This window comes from Triticum urartu, chromosome 6A (genome assembly GCF_056163025.1).
Source record: "Triticum urartu cultivar PI428250 chromosome 6A, HENAU_Tu73, whole genome shotgun sequence".
In the NCBI taxonomy this organism is placed as follows: Eukaryota; Viridiplantae; Streptophyta; class Magnoliopsida; order Poales; family Poaceae; genus Triticum; species Triticum urartu.
This window is the reverse complement of record NC_141878.1, coordinates 508,516,039-508,537,678: the sequence shown is the minus strand read 5'-3', so window position 1 is coordinate 508,537,678 and position 21,640 is coordinate 508,516,039. Positions and strand designations below refer to the sequence as shown.

Below are 21,640 nucleotides of genomic sequence, written 5' to 3'. Positions count from 1 at the left end.
GAGCAGTCGCGTCGAGACTCTCCTCAAAAACCTTATTGTCGTTCTCCCGGACAGGATCTCGAACGACAGGGTTCCGGAGGCACCTGCTCTCCTGACCAACCGTGCACGCAGTCGTCGGGATGGGATCGCCAGAAGCAGCATAGAGAGAGGAACAACAGATGGCGGCTAGGTTTATGCGAGAGGGAGTGAGTGAACTGAGTTAGGATTCACTTCACTGGCTAGCGCCTTCTTATATAGGCTGTCGGGTAGATGGGCCTGGGCTCAAGCCCGCGACCGAGTCTGCGGTCCAACGTCTCGGACTGTGGCACTTCCGTAAACAGATAGTTAATTAATTCAAGATTAATTAACCATTACTGACCGGCAAAAATAAGCTTCGGCTCATTCCCGCAATCCGTGGCGCGCGCGTCGTGGCGAGGCGGGTGACGGAGGAGGAGGAACGCGTGTGTACAACTCCTATTCCCAAGTTCCCAATAGCAAGTGATGGAGCAGCCCTTATAAAGAGGTCTCACTCTTCTTACTGTAGCGGTATGGTACTAAACTTCTCATACTTCCCACCACTTGCCGTGCACACACATGGGCCTTAGAGATTAACCAGGGATTATGGTTTTATATGGGCCTAAGCCCATCTATAATCCATCATATTATACCTATATTTCAAATAGACATAATATATATAGTCATTTCGTGAAAATCCATCTCTGCACCCGAGCTCATCTGCACCCGTGCTGACAAAAAAAATTCAAAACTAATACTAGAAAAATTCAAAAAAATCTTTTTTGTGTGTGTGGTAGACAATTTGTTGCGTGAGATCCGCTCCAAATTTCAATTGGATATATGAGAAGCTCTCAGCAAAAAAGACAAATTGGAGGTCTGTAAAAATGTTTATTGTTCATGTATTGTTTTGACCCAATTTGTCTTTTTTGCAGAGAGCTACTCAGATGTCGAAATGACTTGAAATTTGGAGCGGGTCTCACGCATCAAATTTTCTCCCACACACAAAAATTAGATTTTTTTTAAAAAAAATGATTTTTTTTACGATTTTTTTCTAACCAGGTGCAGATGAGCCTGGGCACCGAAACGCCCCACTCGTCATTTCGGGCTTATTTCAGACTTTTGGGCCAGCTTCGGGAGAGAAATTGGAGCTCAAGCCCGGCCCGAATGTCGGGTTTCGGGTTCGGGCCTCCGGGTCGGGTTGGGGCATGGCCAATGCATAGCCTCAGGGTGATGCCTCACATGTCATGTAGGATCGGATAACAGAAAAAATAGGTTCGGATGAGGAAGCGGGATCCTCTTCAGGAGACGGATGCTTAGAAACAAAAAGTGTAGTCCAGTGCATAAAGTTAAAAAAGTTAAAATGAAGAGGAAGGATGCATGTGCAGTAAGAGTCACTTTTTATTCTTTGATGAGGTCCACTAATAATAGCTTGCATTGTGAAGAAAAAATCAACACATATGCTTCAAATTACTTTTTGTAATGAGGCATATATATCTATATCCTACCATTGTACATTGTACAGGCCCTTAATGAACAGGTTTACCACCACGCCCCAACGCATACGGTTAGCCGGTTAGGTACGGGACGGGACGGGTGGCGAGCGAGTCAGCCGGAGAGACGAGACCCATACGGTTGCGCGCACGCGGGAGCAAAACCAACCCAACCAAGAGTCCAGGGCGGGACTCCGGCCGAGCCACACAAGTCAGGAAGGAAACCCGGTACAACAAAAGCAATAAATAGCTCCGACCATGGCGGAGCCCCGGGCTCCCGCGGCGTCCTACGTACGCGCGCGCCGCTGTCGCAAGGAGGGTCCTCACGCCGAGGCCCGGACGGATCGCCGCCTCCTCGCCGACGATGGCGACGCAGCCGCTTCTGCCGCCGGAGCAGCGCACGCTGCGCGCGGCGCTGGACCAGCGGGGGCTCGCGGAGCCGCTGCTGTCGTCCTACTGGAGCGACGGCCACTACGACGCGCGGGGCGATGGGCCCCTTCGGCGGGCGGCGGGGGCGGTGTGCGCGGCCGGTAGGGAGCTGTGGACGTTCTCGCGCAATGACCCCAGGAAGCCCGTGTACGCGGCCAAGGTGGCCACGGCGCTCGCGCTCATCACGCTGCTCGTCTTCCTCCGCGAGCCCAGCGACATTGTCAGCCACTCCGTCTGGGCCATCCTCACCGTCGTCGTCGTCTTCGAGTTCAGCATCGGTCAGCGTCTCTTCTTTTATTTTCCTCTTTCCGATCGCGATGAATCTATCAAGGTTCTTTTCTGCGACCCTTGAGCTAAACACGTCCGATTGTCTTGCTATGCCCTAATGCACCGCCTCCTCGTCTATTTGTTGATCAATATTTTCTCTTGGAGTAGAAAGCTTTACTTTTGACACAAAAGAAATCAGCAATGCACCAGCATGCAAATAGTACTAGGGTAATGCAATGCGATCGCTACGATGGTGAAGTTAGGGTATTATTTTCCAGTTTAGCTTAGTCGCCTGAAAACGCATTCTGGGTCACTCGATTTCGGAGGGAAGAAGCAGTTGTTGGCTCTGGAGAAGCCCCTGGGTCTATCTTAGGATGGTAGGCAACCCTATTATCTATTTTAGGATGGCAGGCTACCTCATTATATCTATCTTAAGGGTGTTAAGGGTGATGCGGGTTCGCCAGAAAAAACTAGTCATCGTCGGAGTTACAGGGATGGTTGTGGGTGGCGGTAGCATGGCCGTGGGAGGAGGTTTAGGGGAAGGTGGGGCGGCAAGGTTGGTGCGGGAGCACTGCCGGCTGCAGGCGGTGGTGGCTAGCGGTCCGGCTGGTGGTACGTTCAGTGGTTGGGATGTTGGGGAAGAAGAAGAAGGTGGGAACTGGAGGTTGAAGAAGCAATCTGAACCACTTGTTTTGCATCAAACGGCTGAAACAGATCGACTGACCCAAATAGAATTTTCAGTCGACTTACCCCTAGCCAATACCATTATTTTCCAATATCAGCAATGTTAAAAGGGTAATGGTGATGTTTCGAACCATCGTAGCATTTGCATCTTCGATGGCATCACGCGGTCGCGTACCCACCTGGTACTCGCCATCCAGCGCTAGTAAGAAACTTCTTTTTTAGGCAGTATGAAACGGCAAGAAAGAAATGTGCTATGATCATATTTACCTGGTGCTCATCAATGAATGGCTTGATTGACTTTTACCTTTTTACCTCACATGTAAAAAAAGAAGGTAAGAGGGACCATGTTAAAATTTGCCGTACACATATTCAGTGGTTGATTTATTTATTTTTCTTCTCCACACAGGTGCAACCTTGAGCAAAGGCCTTAACAGGGGATTGGGGACTCTGACGGCAGGCGGGCTTGCTCTAGCAGTTGCTGAATCGGCTAGGCACATGGGCGACCAGGACATAGTGTTTCTCATCATCACCACCTTCGCCGTTGGTGAGTACTCCCAGGTGAATATCAGCTGATACCACCACTCAAATGCTCCTATACTCCCAGTTTGAAATTTTCAAATTTGCTTGTTTCAAAATGCTCGGTTTTTTTTTTTTTGCGAATGTTCACAACACATGTGTCTACAACTCCTAAAAAATTTAGATCAAAACTGAAATACACAAAGAAAAACAAAAGGACAAAAAATCCAACATGAATATTTTTTTCGAAACAGAAATCCAACATGAATAGTGTCAATAAAATACAGACAAAAGGATGAATAGTGTCAAAACCACACTATTCACAACTGGATTTGTCCTTTTTATCTCTCCATGTGTTTTTCGAATTTGGTTCTGAATTTTTAAGGTTGTAGACACATGGGACATCTAAATTTGACATCTTCAAACTGGGAGCATGTGTGTGGTAGTACCACCTGATATTTCCCCCTACCAAAACAAGCTTGGGTATCAAATCATCATGCACTGGTACTCCTACCACTAGTGAAGTTCCAACGTATCTCTCATAACTGATGATAATATGATTGCCTGCAGGATTCGCTACAACCTTGATAAAGGTGCACCCCAAGATGAAGCTGTACGAGTACGGGCTCCGCGTCTTCCTGCTCACCTTCTGCTACGTGACGGTGTCCGGGTACAACACGGGGGAGTTCGTCGGCGGCACGGCCCTGAGCAGGTTCTTGCTCATCGTCATCGGCGCCGCCGTCAGCCTGGCGGTGAACATAGGCATATACCCGATCTGGGCGGGAGAGGACCTGCACCACCTGGTGGCCAGGAACTTCGCCAGAGTCGCTGAATCCTTAGAAGGTATGAGCATTGACCACCTGGTGCTGGTGGGCAACTGCTTCTGCACCACCTGGTTTGCTTCTAAGATCTCGAAAACCGCTTTGGTTGCTGGTTGTTGCAGGGTGCGTCGATGGATACCTGACATGCATGGAGTACCAAAGGGTTCCTTCCAAGATTCTCACGTACCAAGCTTCCGATGATCCTCTGTACAGTGGGTACAGGGCGGCTGTCGAAGCACAGACACAAGAGGAAGCACTGGTCTGTCTTCTTCTTGCTCAAGCTTCATTCAATCTAGGTTTTTGGTGCGTGTTTCTAACATGGTTGTGACTTGTGATACTGTGTTGGCAGCTGGGGTTTGCCATATGGGAGCCACCGCACGGACCATACAAGATGATGAAGTACCCCTGGCAGAGCTACACCAAGGTTGGCGGCGCGCTGAGGCACTGCTCCTTCGCCGTCATGGCGCTGCACGGGTGCATACTGTCGGAGATCCAGTCGGCGCCGGAGAACAGGCAGGTGTTCAGCGCCGAGCTCCACAGGGTGGGCGATGAGGCGGCCAAGGTGCTGCGGGAGCTCGGGCACCGGGTGAAGACCATGACCAGGCTGAGCTCGCCCAACATCCTCTCCGAGGTCCTCCACGCCGCTGAGGAGTTGCAGAAGAAGATCGACCAGCGGTCCTACCTCCTCGTCAACACGGATCGTTGGGGGGAGAGGGAGGACACCGCCGCCTCCACCACCACCTGCAGCCGGCACGAGGCAGGAGCCGGAGCCTCCAGTGAAAATGAGGCGCCACCGCCGCCGCCGGAGCAGGCCGTCGTCATCAACATCCCTCCAATGCACAAGTCGGAGTCGAACACGACTGTCGCCCGGGCCGCCGGCGTCAACGTCCCTCCACTGCACAAGTCGGAGTCGAACACGACCCTCGCCCGGGCCGCCAGCGTCAGCATCCCTCCACTGCACAAGTCGGAGTCGAGCACGACCCTCGCCCGGACCGCCAGCGTCAGCGTCCCTCCACTGCATAAGTCGGAGTCGAGCACGACCCTCGCCCGGGCCGCCAGCGTCAGCATCCCTCCACTGCACAAGTCGGAGTCCACCACGACCGTCGCCCGGGCCGCGGCCCTCGGCAACGTGCACAAGTCGGAGTCGAGCACGTCGCTCGCCCGGTTCGACTCGGCGGCGTCGTGGGCGGCCATGTCGCTGGCGGACGGCCTGGCGCTCAAGCCCCAGGGGTCCTGGCACCACCGGGTGCCGCCGTTCCACCCGGGCCAGCCGGTCGACGCCGCGGAGGCGAGGACGTACGAGAGCGCGAGCGCGCTGTCTCTGGGCACCTTCGCGTCGCTCCTCATCGAGTTCGTGGCGCGGCTCGGGAACCTCGTCAACGCCGTCGAGGAGCTCAGCGACAAGGCCGCCTTCAAGGATCCCGTGGAGGAGCCATCCGTGTTAACAAGGGAGGAGGAGACTGGTGTTTTTGGCAGAATGACAAAGTTTTTCAGGCTGAAGAGATGATGTGGACGGCAAGAGAAGAGACTATAAAACACTAATTGACCGGTGGTAAATGGATAGCCCGATGTTGTTCAATTAGCCAGACTAATTGGGTGTACCAAAGAAGCATGTAGAAGGTCTGATATATACTGTACAAGGTATACATGTAAATACAAATGTGAAAATCGGAGAATATAAAATGCTCTCTCATGCAGTAAAGTGAAACAGGGTGAGAGGGATACTCTGTAATATACCAATGTTTTTGAATAGCGGACTATACCGCATTTAGTAGGGTCTCACTAAACAACGTCGTCTTTGTACAATTTAGCAGTTTTAGACTATCGCCGTTGTTATAACACTATGTCACATCTAGATGTGAGATAATACCTCACATCTACTTATAACATCATTGTACATCAGTAGATAAATAAGGGTTTGTCTAAGTTGGGTCTAGGCTTTTTAGTCTTGGTTGTTTTTGTTATTGGGTGGGCTCTATTGTTGTTGCACAAAACAGGAAAAAAAAAGGAGCTTTGCTTCGGTAGACCCCTCTCACAAACCGTATAAGGATAGTATTGTCATTTGTTCATAAGGTATATTTATACGATATGTTTTTCTAGGGGAATATTTATACGATATGTGATATGTACAAGAGGTACATAGCAGATCGGCCGCCCCTCACACACCTCCGTCCTGGGCCTGGCCCATTATTCTTCTACTTCTTTTAACCTTCAAAAAATTGTTGTTTTTGTTATTGGGTGGGCTCTATTGTTGTTGCACAAAACAGGAAAAAAAAAGGAGCTTTGCTTCGGTAGACCCCTCTCACAAACCGTATAAGGATAGTATTGTCATTTGTTCATAAGGTATATTTATACGATATGTTTTTCTAGGGGAATATTTATACGATATGTGATATGTACAAGAGGTACATAGCAGATCGGCCGCCCCTCACACACCTCCGTCCTGGGCCTGGCCCATTATTCTTCTACTTCTTTTAACCTTCAAAAAATTGTTGTTTTTGTTATTGGGTGGGCTCTATTGTTGTTGCACAAAACAGGAAAAAAAAAGGAGCTTTGCTTCGGTAGACCCCTCTCACAAACCGTATAAGGATAGTATTGTCATTTGTTCATAAGGTATATTTATACGATATGTTTTTCTAGGGGAATATTTATACGATATGTGATATGTACAAGAGGTACATAGCAGATCGGCCGCCCCTCACACACCTCCGTCCTGGGCCTGGCCCATTATTCTTCTACTTCTTTTAACCTTCAAAAAATTGTTGTGAGAGGTAGGATTCGATCTACCAACCTCTTAGTTTTCTTTCACCACCATAACCAACTGAGACAACCCACTTGCTGTGTCTAGTTACTTTTTTTTACTGCTCTTATTATTGCGCATCTTGTCAGTTTAGTTTTCTTTTTTGGAAAAATCAAATTAGGGACGCAGCACGCCGTCCATCCCGTGCGGCCGCTGCGCGATGGACCAAGTAGTGCTTGTCCCGTGACTGCCGCATGCGCAGGAGTTTTATAGCACCACAACTGCGGGCATGTTGGGGCTGTGTTACAGCTATACACAACGGAGCTAAACTACTAGTACTCTGTTATATTTTACTTTCGAACAATCAAATTGGCCATGCATTCACTACAGGATAATGAAAATTTTCTTTCTCATGCTACAGTGACCGGTGGTGGGTGACCACTTGGCATGAGCGGTAAGCTATATCAAAAACAATGAACAAAAAAAATGACCGGTGGTAGGTGTTAGTACATGTTTCTTTTATCAAGCTTCATACTAGCTTAACACAATTAAACATGTAGGCAGGTCCAACAAATAATTATGGCAATTGGATGCTCTTATATGACCAATTAAAGGCCCCGTACCAAGTTGTTTTTGTTTTCGACAATTTTTTTATTTTCTGGAGATTTCTCGATAAAAAGGGCCGATAAATGGCCAGACGTGTCGCAACTTGCATACTTTGTCGGAAATCGTTCAAATATGACATGGATGCCTACCATGGGAATGCCCACTACTTGCAAAAAAGTTCATGGATATGAAAACAAAGTTTGTAAATTTAAGAAATATTCACAAATTTGAAAAGCTCACGAATTCTAGAAAAGGTTCAAGATTTAGAAATAGTTCATTGATTTTAATAAAGAAAATAAAATGAAGTAAAGATAAAAAATAGAAGGAAAACAGGACAAACAATAACGAAAAAGTAAAACAACAAATTTTAAAAATTGTTCATGTTTCGAAAGATGTTTGGAAATTATTCATGTTTTGAAATTTTGTTCAAATTTCAAAAAATATTAGGTCAAATTCCGTTCATAAATTCAATAAATATTCGGCATTTCAAAATTGATCACATTTTTTCAATTAGAGTTTCAAACTTTTTTTCAGAAAATATTTCTTATATGTGAACACTGTTGCGTCTTCTTATATATTTCGCACTACAAAATAATGCAAGCAGCTGTGTGGGGAACTGGCTAGCAGCGTAGGGCTCTAGCTGTAAGGTCTTGAGTTCAATTCGTCAGGTATCCGTTTTTCTTAATATTTTTATGTTCCTTATATTGGACGTGGCTTAATGGGCCGGCCCGTGCAATTTGTATACGAAGTCTCGCAACGTACTTTTAAAAAGGACAATTTTACCCTTAATTATGAAGGTGTATGGGATAATCTGAGCCATCGATGTGTTTAAGGGGGGTCTACCGAAGCAGAAGTGAAAAAGAAGATAGACAGAAAAACAAGTTGTCCACGGGTGGATCTGGGCTTCGGGCTACAGCTTGTAGTTTGACATGTTTGAACCATTGCACGTGGCTTGATGAATGAACGCACGAATAATTTGGTAAAACAGTGGATCTCCTTGGCGAAAGTATGAGGCATCTCGATGTAGAGCTCGCGAGAAATGTTGTGGCTTTTTTTTCTATTTTTTCTATAAACTATTTGGTGAAATAAAAAATTGTTTGCAAATTTTAAAAGTCCGTGGATTAGAAAGGAGTGGGAAATTTGAATGTTTTCACGAATTTTAAAAGTCATCGAATACAAAAATATGTTCGTGAAAAAATGTTGACAAATTTGGAAAAAGTTCATTAATTTTTTAAAAACAGTAAAACAGGAATTTGGGGAAAAAACATGACCTTTAAAAAAGTTCATAATTTTAAGAAAATATTCGTGATTTTTTTAAAATGTAAATGAAAAAAAATGATTTTGTTTTCAAATGTGAACATACAACTGGCTGACAACCCTTTTCCCGCCCCTAATTGCAGTCTCGTTGAACATACGTGGTGCAGCTTGTTGCTGGTGGCCGGCAGCGCGATGCAGCCTCGCAGCTCTGGAGTAGAACCAGCCAACCTGGAGACGGCAAGCGATGCCTTGCGCCGCACTGTCTCCCAGTCCATGTTGGCCCTGCGTCCCGTTCGTACTTACGTTTATGAGTGAGTCCGCACGAATGAATTAATCTATCTTCTTTTGTAATGGAATGGAAAGGCAGAGGTGTTAATCTAATCTATCTTGGCCGCGCGCGGATGCAGAAATTACATGGTACGTACGTAGTACCTGACTTCGTCGACGGCGAGTATGGACAAGGAGATGGAGCGGAGCCTCAGATCGGCGTGGCTGATGGCCCTGCCGTTGTCAAGTTGGAGGTAGTTCCTGGGCACGGCCTTGTCAACGATGCCGTCGACGGCGCTGGCGAAGCGGTGGTGCATCAGGAGGAATTGACGGAGGACCTGGGCGCGGAAGCTCATGGGACTGGCGGGCGGCGGCAGGTACCTGTCCAGGTATTCGACGGCGTCCAGCCACAGGCCCCGCTGGACCAGGCCGCCCAGGTGCCGCATGCTCATGTGCGCGCGCGTCTTGTTCGTCAACCTGAATTGGATGGAGCCAAGCGAGCGTTAGGAAAGAAGCTAGCTGGGGAGCCATTGATATGTTCTTGATTTGAATTTTGAACTGCTTTTCATTGCGCTTAGATTAGAAGGAAGGAAATTTCAAGTTTGAACAGAGGCGCGCGTACCGTACTCGTTGTAGGAGTCGCGGAAGCCTTGGTCCCAGAGGAACGCGATGAGGCGCCGATGACGAAGCCGCGTCACGCGCGGATTCTCCGGCGGGCTGGAAAGCTTGTGGGCGGCCTCGCCGACGGAGTCGTCCGCCGGGCGGGAGCGCTTCTTGCCAGAAAGCGTGTGGGCGGCCTCGCCGACGGAGTCGTCCGCCGGGCCGGAGCGCTTCTCGGCGGTCTCGCCGGAGGCATCCATCACTGGTGATTGGGCTGGGTATGGACTATGGAGTGCGCGCGGATTGAACACGCAGAGAGCTCTCGAGAATGGTTTTTCTACCATGCACGGGATCTCCCGTGCATGCTAGTGTCCCACCGTACTACCTATGAGGCTATAACCTATAGTTACTTCATCCTATGACCTTATCTGATTCTTCCCCTTCTCATATTTACTCATGCATTTTAAGTCAGAGCCTGAAATTTTAAAACCATGTAGCTTTTGAATGAAATTTTTTATTTCTGGTTTGTTTGCATATTTGGGGTCCTGAAAAGAAGATCTTTTAAACAAGATCAATCATGGATATATTTTCATAATTTTTTTAAAGAAATTTTTAACTTGGTGAAACTATAGAATATAAAGCTCATCAAATTACAAAACTGTATACGATGTTCTTAATAGAAACAAATTGACATGAAATGAGTTCCGCAGACTATATCATAGAATTTTACACCATGCATGTTTCATGGAATTTCACCATCTTTCGTAAGGTTTATTCATGTTTCAAAAATTATGAAAAATATATTGAATAGTGATCTTGTTTAAAAGTCCTCGTCACCAGGAACATAAATATGCAAACAAAGGTGAAATCGGGATTTTGGTTCATAAGATAAAATGACTTCAAACTTTGGAATCACATGAAAAAGCATGGGTGTAGTGTGCTGCATGGGAAAGGGTGGGTTCATTAATGGATGAAATACAACTACTCCAAAGTCTCCATCTAAATCCAACGGTTGAGCCATGCACGGGACCTTCCATACATGGGAGAATTGCTTTTCTCCACATCTTATATCGAGAGCGGCGGGATACATACAGGGCCCACTCGTCTCGCGCGGCGTTTTACGCCCGCCTCGCGCTCGCGTTTTCTCTCTCTCGCTTGTCGTCTTGTTTTCTCTCTCTTGCTTTACTCTTTTTTTCCTCTCTGGTTTTTTTAAGAAAATTTTCAATCTATTTATCTTCAATCATGGCAGTACAACGAATACCAGAAATAATGAAAATAATTACATCCGGATCCGTAGACCACACAGCGAAAACTACAAGCACTGAAGCGAACCGAAGGCGCGCCGCCATCATTGCCCCTCCATCGCCGGAGTCGGGCACAACTTGTTGTAGTAGACAGTCAGGAAGTCGTCGTGCTAAGGCCACGTAGGACCAGCGCACTAGAACAGCAACCGCCGCAGATGAAGAATAACATAGATCAGAAGGATCCAACTCGAAGACACACGAACGTAGACGAACAACGACGAGACCGAGCAAATCCACCAAAGATAGATCCGCCGGAGACACACCTCCACATGCCCACCAACAGTGCTAGACACACCGCCGGAACAGGGTCTAGGCGGGGAGACCTTTATTTCATCTTCATAAAGCCGTCGCCGTCTCGTCTTCCTGAACAGGACACAAACCCTAGCAAAATTGAAAGAAACGACTAAAAATGGAGCCCTCCTGCCAGCCCTTGCCGAGATCCACCGCGCCCCATGGCCCTATGGCCACCGGAGAGGAGCGGATCTGCGGCGGCGCCGGCGAGAGGCAGAAACCCTAACTCTTTTTGTGTTCTTGACTCGGTTTAGAGGCTGAGATGGGCAACGTTGGTTCTTGGATCAGTTGGGCTAGTGAGTACGTAGACCACGGAGGAGAAATGCATCGGACCATTTGGTGCTACCAGTGCATCAAACTTTTTTAGAACTTTTTAAAATATTTCAAAAAAAATGAAAAAAAAATCTAGCACACCACCATAATATTAATGTATGTTGTCATAAAATTTCGTATCAAAATTCGAAGCATAGCTTGAGATATAAAAATGACAAATTCGACATTGAATAGTATATAACACAAGTGAGGCTTTAGATTTGGCTCATTATCACACTGATGTCAAATTTGCCATTTTTATATCTTGAGCAATGTTTTGAATTTTCATACAAAATTTTGTGTATATTGATGGTATGCCAATGTGTTAGAATTTTTTTAATTTTTTGAAACATTTTAAAATGCGCTAATGCGTCCAGTGCACCGGTAGCATCACAAGCACCAGTGCACCAGATACATTCTTGAATGGGCTCGGTTTATTTCCCTAAGCATGTGCTAATGCTTTTTTGACTTTTTGGTCCAACTGTAGGACGTTAGACCTTACCCAAATAATCGACCGGATTTTCCTTTTAGAAAAAATAGTTTATTGTTTTTATTTATCAAAATGAGAGTTTTTTTAACTTGTGTCATACTTTATTTAAATCAAATAATTGTTACATTACTAACAAGTTCAGCTAGAATAATCTGCGGAGGATCGTCCTCCCAAGAAATTATAGAATTAGAATCATAGGAACTCCTAGCAAGCTTGTGTGTCATTTTGTTCCCTTCCCTTGAAAAGTGAGAGTACAAGACTGAACCAATACTTTGAGCTAAATGAAAACACTCATTCAGAGTAGTAGAATAAGGACTCAGGATTATCAACTTCCCTCTTACATGCTAGGATAATCTCAATACAACCAGATTCAAAGATCACATTTGAGCATCCCCACTGGCCCGCTAGCTCCATACCATTCTTCAACACCAAAGCTTCCGCTGTAGCGGCATCAAGCACATGCGTAAAGAGAGTTGTTAACCCAGTAAAAGCCTCACCTCAGTGGTTTCGAAGAACCGCCGTTGTGGCTCTGCTTCCATCTTCCATGAAGTATGCATCCACGTTCACTTTATAAAGATTTTGAGCAGGTTTAGACCATTTAACATCAGGTACACTGGTCGCACTCCTTGAGCCAGCATAATTGGATGTTATCGCATGTATGGAGAGTGTTGTTTCGGAAGAAATGGCCACACCTTCGCCCTTCACAGCTTCCCTTCTCTGCCACCTAATGTACCAAGCTCCAACCAAGATAGACTCTTGGAAGGCAAGATGTTGCAGTGTGGTTGAGTTACACCTTTGATCTCTGAGGATATTCTCAAGCACGACACCACCAAATCGGTCCGAAACAAGGGCTTGGGTGACCGTTTCCTGAAGACTCAAAGCTTTCCACACTTCTTTAGCTCAAACACATGTAAACATGAGGTGTCGCAAGTCTTCAGCTCCCCCCTTACAAGAAGGACATTATCCAGATACCGGTATACAACGATTTGCAAGGACTGACATACCCGATATCATCCCATGTAAAGCCTTCCAACCAAAGGTATTTATTTTACTAGGAACTTGAAGCTTCAGAATCTCCCAAACTGGGTTAGACTTTGATGGTCCAACCTCAACTCTTCTGATTCTTGCACCAAATTGGTGTTCCCACTCAGTATAATACGTGGACCTGACTGAAAAGGAGTATGTCCGAGTCTTGTGCCAGGCAACAAAATCCTCAGTTAATTTGTGCTCAAAGGGATCCTCAAAATTCTTTCAACATCAACCGAAACAAAATTGTCCAAAATTAAATCTTCATCCCATCTCCCTCTCCATGGATTAATCAACTCATCAACAGTATTCAGAAGGAAAACCCCCTTTCTAGATATAACTTTCCTGGACGGACTACTCGGTATCCAGTGATCATCCTAGATATTGATTTACTTCCCGATCCCACTCTCCAAATATGCCCTCTTTTGAAAGTCTGGAGACCGACAACAATACTTTCCATGTAAATGAAGATCCCTTCTTCGGTCCTACCTTCAAGAGATTTCCATCAGGATAATATTTAGCTCTCAAAACGCTTGCGCAGAGAATATTATCCTGATGAACTTCTCTGTAAGCAACTGAGCAAGACCTTATAATGCATCTACATAATAACACTAGGGGGCTTTGTGCAACAAAAATAACATAAGCGTGTGCCACTTTGGTGACATGGCGTCCGATCTGGCAGTTGATCAACATTTTGTATCAAACTGTTACCGCATCAAGACTTAAGTGACCAGTTTCATGCTTTTTTTAAGTTTTTGTATGGATCTGTTATCGCTATGCAAGTTCATGTACTTATGGTGATATTAACTGTCATTTTCAGTGTTGCCTTTCTCGCCCTGCTCAACTTCATCTTATTTGGGAGTAGTTTGTAATCTCTTTGAACTTTCTTCCCAAAGGTGCTCAAATCCATCTTCTGGTCATCCCTAAATTGCTCAATGTGTGGTGCTTTATATATAAAGTGGGGTGAAAGCCTTTTTCGGTAAATTGCTCAATGTACTTCTCTACAAGCAAGTTCACAGTCAAGCACTAAGAATCCCAGCTCTACTGACAGGTGTGGTTGCCATTGTACTTCTTAATGACAATGCTCCCTGTCCTGTTGTCTTTAGATGTTTTAAAAATCCAAGGACAACCTTCTAAACAAAATGCATTCATCCTAGTCGCCTCATTTCTAGCTCTCCGGATCTTAACTCTGTCTCTTTGACACTATATGCATCCAACACCCTTCTCACCTCTTTCATATCGCTGAAAACTAATCCAACCCTAAACACTGGATTGTCCATGTCAATCTCTGCACTGAAAGTCCTGAAAGTATACTTCAGCTTTTGTAGCTCTTCCTTTGAAAGGATTAAATCATCCTCGTCTGGTGGATACCCCTCTTCCATGTACTCATTCTGCACATTGTTATCCTCCACATTTTTGTCTACATTTTCATCAAAGAGATCATTGTCTCCATCTTCCACATCATAATCACTTTCATAAAATTCAGAGTCAGTCTCTTCAACTTCTCCCTCTACTTCATGTGCTTGCTCCGCTACCTCTGGTTCTGCTTGCTCTTGCTCTGGATGTTGTTCTTGCTCTTCAATATTTGTTGCAGCATTGATCCTTGAAGTTCCTTCACCCCGTCTAGCTCTTGTTGGCAATTCTATTACCACATCATACCATATGTGATCTTTCTCATCCACAAGCAAATATAGTGTCTTGTGTTCTCTACTTGGAGCGTTGATTGCAGCAATTACTTCATCATTATCCACACAAATCATACCATCAAAAATTGACTTGTTCTCAGGCAAGCACATCTTAGGATCTAAAGTATCATATCCAATCTTCTCCAAGCAGTCCTTCATAACTTGTGTTGACAAACTATCAGGATGACAATAATCGAACACATGTGTGCATCCAACATATTGCCTAATAGCACCCAATCCACAGAAAAGTCCATTGTGTTCAAATTCTACTGAGAACATAGGTGTAAATTCCCATGAAGTAACTGCAAAAAAAGGAAGTTTACATCAAATTTGCACATGAAAAAAGCCTCTGTTTGGTGCAGTACATAGTTAGAATTGCAGTAACAAGATACAGCAAAAGACACTGTCTGTTGTAGTAAATAGTAAAAATTACAAAACAATTTAGTCTCTTCTGGCCTGTACAAAATAATGTAGACACTGTTCGTAATTTATGACTTCTTGACTTTCTTTCTATTTACTTTTCCTTTAGCGAATCAGGATTGCGGAACGACTAGTTCATGTATTATATGACACATTTTCTGAAACTCGTGACTAAATCTTTAATGCATTTCAATGAGAGAAGGAAGAGCATGAAAGCCAAACTCTGTTTGGAGAAGTAGTTAAGCCTTAAGTTCCAACCCACCATGCACTTTTCAAAAATTAATTGCCCCAAAGTATGTTCAAACATAATAATTCAGAGCTATCTATTTCAAACTTCAGCAGCCGAGAACAAAAAGCCTAAACATTGAAATACAGTTATCTGTAGTATTATTGTAACGAGCATGTAGATACTGAATAACGGCCATCTTTTGGACTGGTGTGTGTAAAATAATGAAATGTGGTCGTTGATCACTTTGATGTTGACAGATTGAGCGGCTCAAGCATGGAGAATCCTAGTAGGCTCTGTTCAGCACAGTTGAATGTGCTTGTGTTATAACCATGTACTGGCTTTGTTTGTTTATGCTCCCCATGCTCATAATCTTGAATTGTTTATTATGATGAAACCTTTTTAATTGAATATTTGAACGTCCTGGAGCTTATGACTGAATTTTTGTAGTACACCCTTGCCGCTTGCTAAGAGGTTGGACTACAGATGTATGACAGGCAAAGTAATTATTTCCCCTAAGAAAAGCTACATTCTACAGCAACATCCTGGATGCATTCACAAACACGAATCACACAAAAGTGCATTTTGACTCTAGCCTCTACACTACTGTGGTCAGCTATACGTAAGTCGATTCTCTGAATTAATTTTCCCAAAATCCAACAAGCACATCTAGCCGACCTAGCCAAAATCATGCAAAGGAGATGTACTTCGGGTACCAACAGATCATTTCCAGCCAAAAAACACGATCTATGCGTTGGAGAATATGGTATGTTAGGAATGAATTGGTGCACTCTAAACCATTGCCTCCTGTACATGTTTCAGTCCGGTTCCTAGCAAGCTACTTGGCCTCTTTGCAAGTCATAGAAGATACCACGGTCATTGATCCAGTAAAGGGCAAATCTGTCCTTTGTCCGGAATACAAACATAAAGTGCATCAATGTTTATTGACCTAGAGCACAGCCGGATCATGGTCAAAATCAACTACCGGAAGGGTAAAATTAAAAACAGATGGTTCAGTGTCACGATCAAATGCAGGAGCAGGTATGATCCTTAGAGATCACGCTGGATCAATCATCTTTACATCATGCAGGCACCTTTACTCATGCAGATATACGGAGTATATTGGAAGCTGGGTTGTTGGCTTTGAAAGAAGGAATTTCTTTGGCACTGCAATGGAGTAATTTACCCATTGACATCGAAACAGATTGTTTAGAGATGATAAGGAGCTGGAAACAAATCAAAATATGCTTTTACAGTGAGAGATCATTGATAGTACAGTATGAGAGAGAGAGAGAGAGATTCTTGCATTACTCATTCTCGTCGGAATTGTAATAGGGCTAGTCACTTCATGGCTAATTTTGGTAGGTTGCAATGCCAAACTGCTGTTTGGCTAGGCTCTGGTCCGGAAAAGGTCCTGGAGATTGTTGAACGAGATGTAAACTGAACTTTGAGTAATGCAAGAATTATTTTCGCAAAAAAAAGGATCATGGAGAACATGAACTGATCATATACGGGTAAAAACCTAACAAAATTGAGGCACCAAGCTCTTGAGGGAGCAGCCACATTGAGTACATACACGTGTTATTTCATGGCAAAACAGGACCATTTTTACAAGTTTTCATTTCATCTCATCGTTAAGGACTTCTCAGAAATATATGTGATTCAATCAGGGGGTTTTCACAAAAAAGAACGAGCACAAGTGCACGCCACTTTGATGACATGGTGTCCGATCTGGCAGCTGATCAAGGTTTTGTATCAAACTGTTACCACATCAAGGCTTAAGTGACCAGTTTTCATGCTTTTTCAAGTTTTTGTATAAATCGGTTATCGCTAAGCAAGTTCATGTACTCCATGGATAAACATACCAGTGAACACCATGCACTGAAGGAGCTTTTTGCTAGGCCTGGAAACTACACAGCCTTTGGTTGCATCAAAATTAGTTATCAGGTCATTTAGGAAGCACCACAGCTTTGCATAATTTCAAGACGCGCTATTGACTTCAATATAGGCTGAAATTCTATCTACAGCTCATAATACGTACATACATTGATTCTTGTGTATATACAAACAATGCAGTGCATTACAAACAAGTATTACAACAGAAAGCGGGAACCATGGCTAGTGACTTTAGATGAAATACGGCACTGATGGCAGCTGCTATCTAGAGTGCAGCTCCAACCGTATTCTCTATTGTGCCACTTACATATGTATATTTTGCAACAATGCCCGTCAGAGGAAGAAGGGAAAGCCCTTCTGTGATTGTGGCTTGGTGCACTCTGAATTAGCCCATCCGATCTGCCTCCGCTCATTGTCATACACAACTAGTTTGCCACGCAGAGAAACATCTGAATGGAGAACCAAGAAATGATCATTGCAAGTTTGACACAATTAATCGTGTCACTGCACAGCAAGATTACCGATTGGGGGGTAAGAGAAGAATCTATACCTCCGACAATTATGGTCGACCCATGATTGATCTCTGTTCCATTTAGCAGCCCAAGACAAACATTGCCCTTTTCCTGGAATAAGTCAAGCAAGAACAATAAGCATAAGCATGAGTTCTCAGCATGGAACTCGTGTTAGAGATGCAGATCGATGTTACAAGACCTAACAGAATTTTATGGAAAATACATAGAAGACTTACACTGATAATCAAGTAATCATCGGGAACAATGGTGAATGTTTTCGGCACGACAAACCATCTTCTCCCAAAATGAAGGTTCAAGGGCTTGAAGAAGGACCTGAAAATCCCGATATGATTAGAAAAAGAGAAAGTAGTTTTTTTTTACCGGGGCTTGCCTGTCGAACTACCGCCCCTAAAAGAGACATCTTACAGGAGTATTACCTAACAGAAAAATCAGCTTTCCAGCACAAAGGTAATGTCGTATCTGAGCTATCTTGGACAAAACTGGGAGAATCATCCTTAATCTGACATGTTACAAGACACAAAGTTAGTAAATGAAATCGGATAACTTCACCCAAACGAATAATTAATGAGACTTACAGCATCAATAAGGTTTTTATACATTTCCTCTGGAAGGTATGTATATGAGCTCCCGCTATCAAAAATCACTTGAACAGAATTTCCTGCGTGCCCATGCATGCTGAGCTCCTGATCTCCATAATTTACTTTCTGGGCTTTTGTGTGGTATAAGTTGCTGACAATATTGAAAACCAAAATCATCAAAGAACAGCGCAAGGTTTTCAAGGATTGTTGCAACAAAAATACAAGTTCATTATGTGTGTGATTTAGGAGCCAAAGAAAAATGCTAATAATGGCAGTGCATGCAATTAATAAACTTTTAAAAAGGAGGATGCAACTTACTCTGGACCACCTCGAATAGGAGCCCATGTCATTCCCCATCTTGGTACATAATCATCACCCAGAAACATGTACCCCCCACCATTTGTTTCTCTAGTGATACAATGACCGAAAATGTTGGAAATAATTCCTTTGCTGGCCAGCTGACTAGGAAGGCTTATTGCTGCACTGCTAAGACCAAGAATCCCATCGGTCTTTGCTGGCGAGGACAAAAGCTGGCCTTGCTGATCATATGCACACCTATTTGGTAGATAAAAACCAGTAAGATACTTAGATCATTTAAAAGCATTTGCTCTAATGTATCAGGAATGTGCAAAAGGGTCATCTCCTAAAAGGTTTGACCGTACCCAAATACAAAGTCTAGCTTTTCCCTTCCACCATTTGTAGCGATTAGATGCATATCATCCTTTGCAAGAACACCCATAGACGAGCTTCTATCGGCATATTCAATCTCATAGTCACATTGCTTGCATGTTTCGCAGTTGTTCTGATCGCCTTGCAACTCTTGACATAGCAAATCCCTGGGAGGGACTATCTTTTCTTTTGCTGGCTTATATAAAGGATGAGGTCCCTGCAATTGCGGTACATATTTTTTTAGAGCAGTTGAATAAACTTGGATAGAATAGCGCAGCTAATCACAAACTGATATACTCAAACATCCAGATTTGTTAAATTTCTTACTTGGGCACAGTTTGTGCATGGTGCGTCACACTGAATCCATGTTAAATCACTTCCAGTATCAACATCAAGGAAATAAGGTCTTGGTGGATTGCCAACAAAGATAGATGTGTAATACTGCCTGCAATCGGGGTAAGATAATATTAGCCTCAACAGCTGCAGACCCAGCTTTATAGAAATCTAAAATAAGAGAGCATGGCTTACTATCAGACACATTAGCATAAATAGTAGCCTTTTATGGATAGAGAACAGTCCATCGAATATAGAGATTATTCTGGTAAATAGGCTATAAATATATCAGACACATTAGCATAAATAGTAGCCTTAACTAAAAATGATAGATCCTCAGACCTTAAGAACTGTCTGCTTATGACCTTGGGAGCAGAATTGCATTTCTGGAACATAAAAGGACTTTCTAGCTTTGATGTATATACTCATTACAGCCTACACCAGTACAACTAAACTAACTACACCTTAAGTTCTTCATATATGTACGAATAACTTTGAAAAACAACTGTTGGATGAAGTCGATCAGACGGTAGAGGTGGCCAATCCGAGTGTTGCTGAGCATTGGATATTCTCTTTACTACACCAGATTCTGCCATGTGTACTACCTAGAAGATTCTATGGCTGGGCTTAAGCCCTATGGACATTTTGCACAAAACTTAAACACACTTCTACTTTGTTCTAGACTCTTCCATATCTAGACTCTCTTAACTACTTTTCTATCTAACTATCATCCATTATTTCTTTATGGCTATGGATGTGCCTTCATAAATCATACTTATCTTTCCAGATACAGAAGTAGCTATTCTTAATATTTTAATATGATATACCCAAAAATACACCTAGACAAAACACACTGGATATATTTTACCCGAGTTTTGCATCTTATACTTCACGCATATGCCTAAAATGATTTCATCTGTCTATCATAATAAAGTAACAATATACCGATCGTTGGTTGTAATTTGATTATCTTAACTCTCGCATGGCAATGGACATATAATTTACTAGTATATGGAACAGAAATGTGCAATTTGTTGAAAGCGAAACTTCTAACCTGTTTTAGTACTTACTAAATCAAAATAGTATCATCACATCACCCAAACATTTTCTTGGGATCAGATTGAACCCAATTTTGTGATATAAAAGCATTAAGAGGGATCTAAATTCTAAAAGTTCGCTTTGTCCATCCACTCCCAAAGAGGGATCTAACCTGTTTTAGTACATCTGATCATCAAAAGCAACCCCCCTCTTTCTTGAAATTGAATCATAAGGCAACGGAGTAAAATTTACTCTTGGAGTCAAATTAAACTTCTGAAGAATTGGTACGCACCCATCGGGGAACACATTGCCCTTGATCGGGAGCAGAACCGTGGAGTTAGTCCCAGCCGATGTCGCCCCCTTGACATCCAGCTTCTTCGTGACCTTCCTGCCGCCGCCGTCATCGACCCTCTTGGCGGCGAGCTTGATGTTGCCGAATTCCCGCAGCGCGCGGCCCTGGTGCGCCTTGGGGTAGAGCTGGAAGAGGAACGACTTGGTCTCGTTCCGCTCCTTCTGCGCCTCCTCCTCCTCCATCCCGAGGAACTGCACGGCCACGTCCGAGTAGAAGCTGTAGTAGGCCGCGAGCGCGAGCGCGCCCAGCACGAGCACCATCGCCCCCGCGCGCCGCGAGACCGCCCGCCTCGATCGCCTGGCCTCCCTCCCCGCGGTAGCCATCGGAGGTCCCCGGTTCAGCGGCGGGGCCGGAGCGCCGGCGCCCGGCTCGTCGGTGTAGGTGAAGGCGGTGATGGTCTTGCCCTTGGAGGGCTGGTCGGGGGGCGGGAGGGTGATGATGACCACGCCGTGGAGCTGCGGGGGCTCCGGCGGCGGGGGAGGGGGCGGCGGCGGCGGCATCGGCATCTCCGGTCGAGATCCCGGCGGCGCTCCGGCGGGGCGGGGTCAGAGGCGGCGGGGAGGGCAGGCCATCGGGGGCAAGTGATGAGGAAACTGGCTGGGGAAAGGGGGGGGATGGCTTTGGTGAGCTCGGCGGACTGTGATTGGTCCGCTGACTTGACTTTTGGCACAGAAGGGCATGATTGGAATTTCTCGGCAGATAATATTCTTGGAGCTGCCATGATTTTTGTTTACGTTGGCGACGCGCATTGGCTTACGCACGGGAGTGAACATTGCTTCTGAATAATAATATATAATCGCTGGTGACATGTGCGTT

The 21,640-nt window shown here is 44.6% G+C and overlaps 4 protein-coding genes across 4 annotated transcripts; 1 reads left to right on the top strand and 3 right to left on the bottom strand.

The window, feature by feature from the left end:
• The first annotated feature begins 1,703 nt into the window (after positions 1–1,703).
• Positions 1,704–6,353, top strand: LOC125516869 (aluminum-activated malate transporter 4-like). Its single transcript, XM_048682154.2, has 5 exons — positions 1,704–2,191; positions 3,271–3,408; positions 3,951–4,223; positions 4,324–4,460; positions 4,551–6,353. The coding sequence occupies exons 1-5, from the start codon at positions 1,849–1,851 to the stop codon at positions 5,706–5,708; spliced, it is 2,049 nt and encodes a 682-aa protein (XP_048538111.1). The 5' UTR covers positions 1,704–1,848; the 3' UTR covers positions 5,709–6,353.
• Positions 6,354–8,830: 2,477 nt separating this feature from the next.
• Positions 8,831–9,931, bottom strand: LOC147965959 (uncharacterized). Its single transcript, XM_087530666.1, has 3 exons — positions 9,699–9,931; positions 9,237–9,548; positions 8,831–9,086 (listed from the first exon to the last, which is right to left on the bottom strand). The coding sequence occupies exons 1-3, from the start codon at positions 9,929–9,931 to the stop codon at positions 8,831–8,833; spliced, it is 801 nt and encodes a 266-aa protein (XP_087386792.1).
• A 2,315-nt stretch (positions 9,932–12,246) lies between these two features.
• Positions 12,247–17,281, bottom strand: LOC147965958 (uncharacterized). Its single transcript, XM_087528530.1, has 2 exons — positions 16,737–17,281; positions 12,247–15,081 (listed from the first exon to the last, which is right to left on the bottom strand). Exons 1-2 carry the CDS (start codon positions 16,738–16,740, stop codon positions 14,243–14,245), a joined length of 843 nt encoding a protein of 280 aa, XP_087384656.1. The 5' UTR covers positions 16,741–17,281; the 3' UTR covers positions 12,247–14,242.
• Positions 17,282–17,418: 137 nt separating this feature from the next.
• Positions 17,419–21,428, bottom strand: LOC125514472 (aspartyl protease APCB1). Its single transcript, XM_048679813.2, has 9 exons — positions 20,765–21,428; positions 19,429–19,546; positions 19,095–19,318; positions 18,751–18,987; positions 18,430–18,583; positions 18,271–18,353; positions 18,070–18,166; positions 17,872–17,944; positions 17,419–17,770 (listed from the first exon to the last, which is right to left on the bottom strand). Exons 1-9 carry the CDS (start codon positions 21,328–21,330, stop codon positions 17,655–17,657), a joined length of 1,668 nt encoding a protein of 555 aa, XP_048535770.1. The 5' UTR covers positions 21,331–21,428; the 3' UTR covers positions 17,419–17,654.
• Positions 21,429–21,640: the final 212 nt, after the last annotated feature.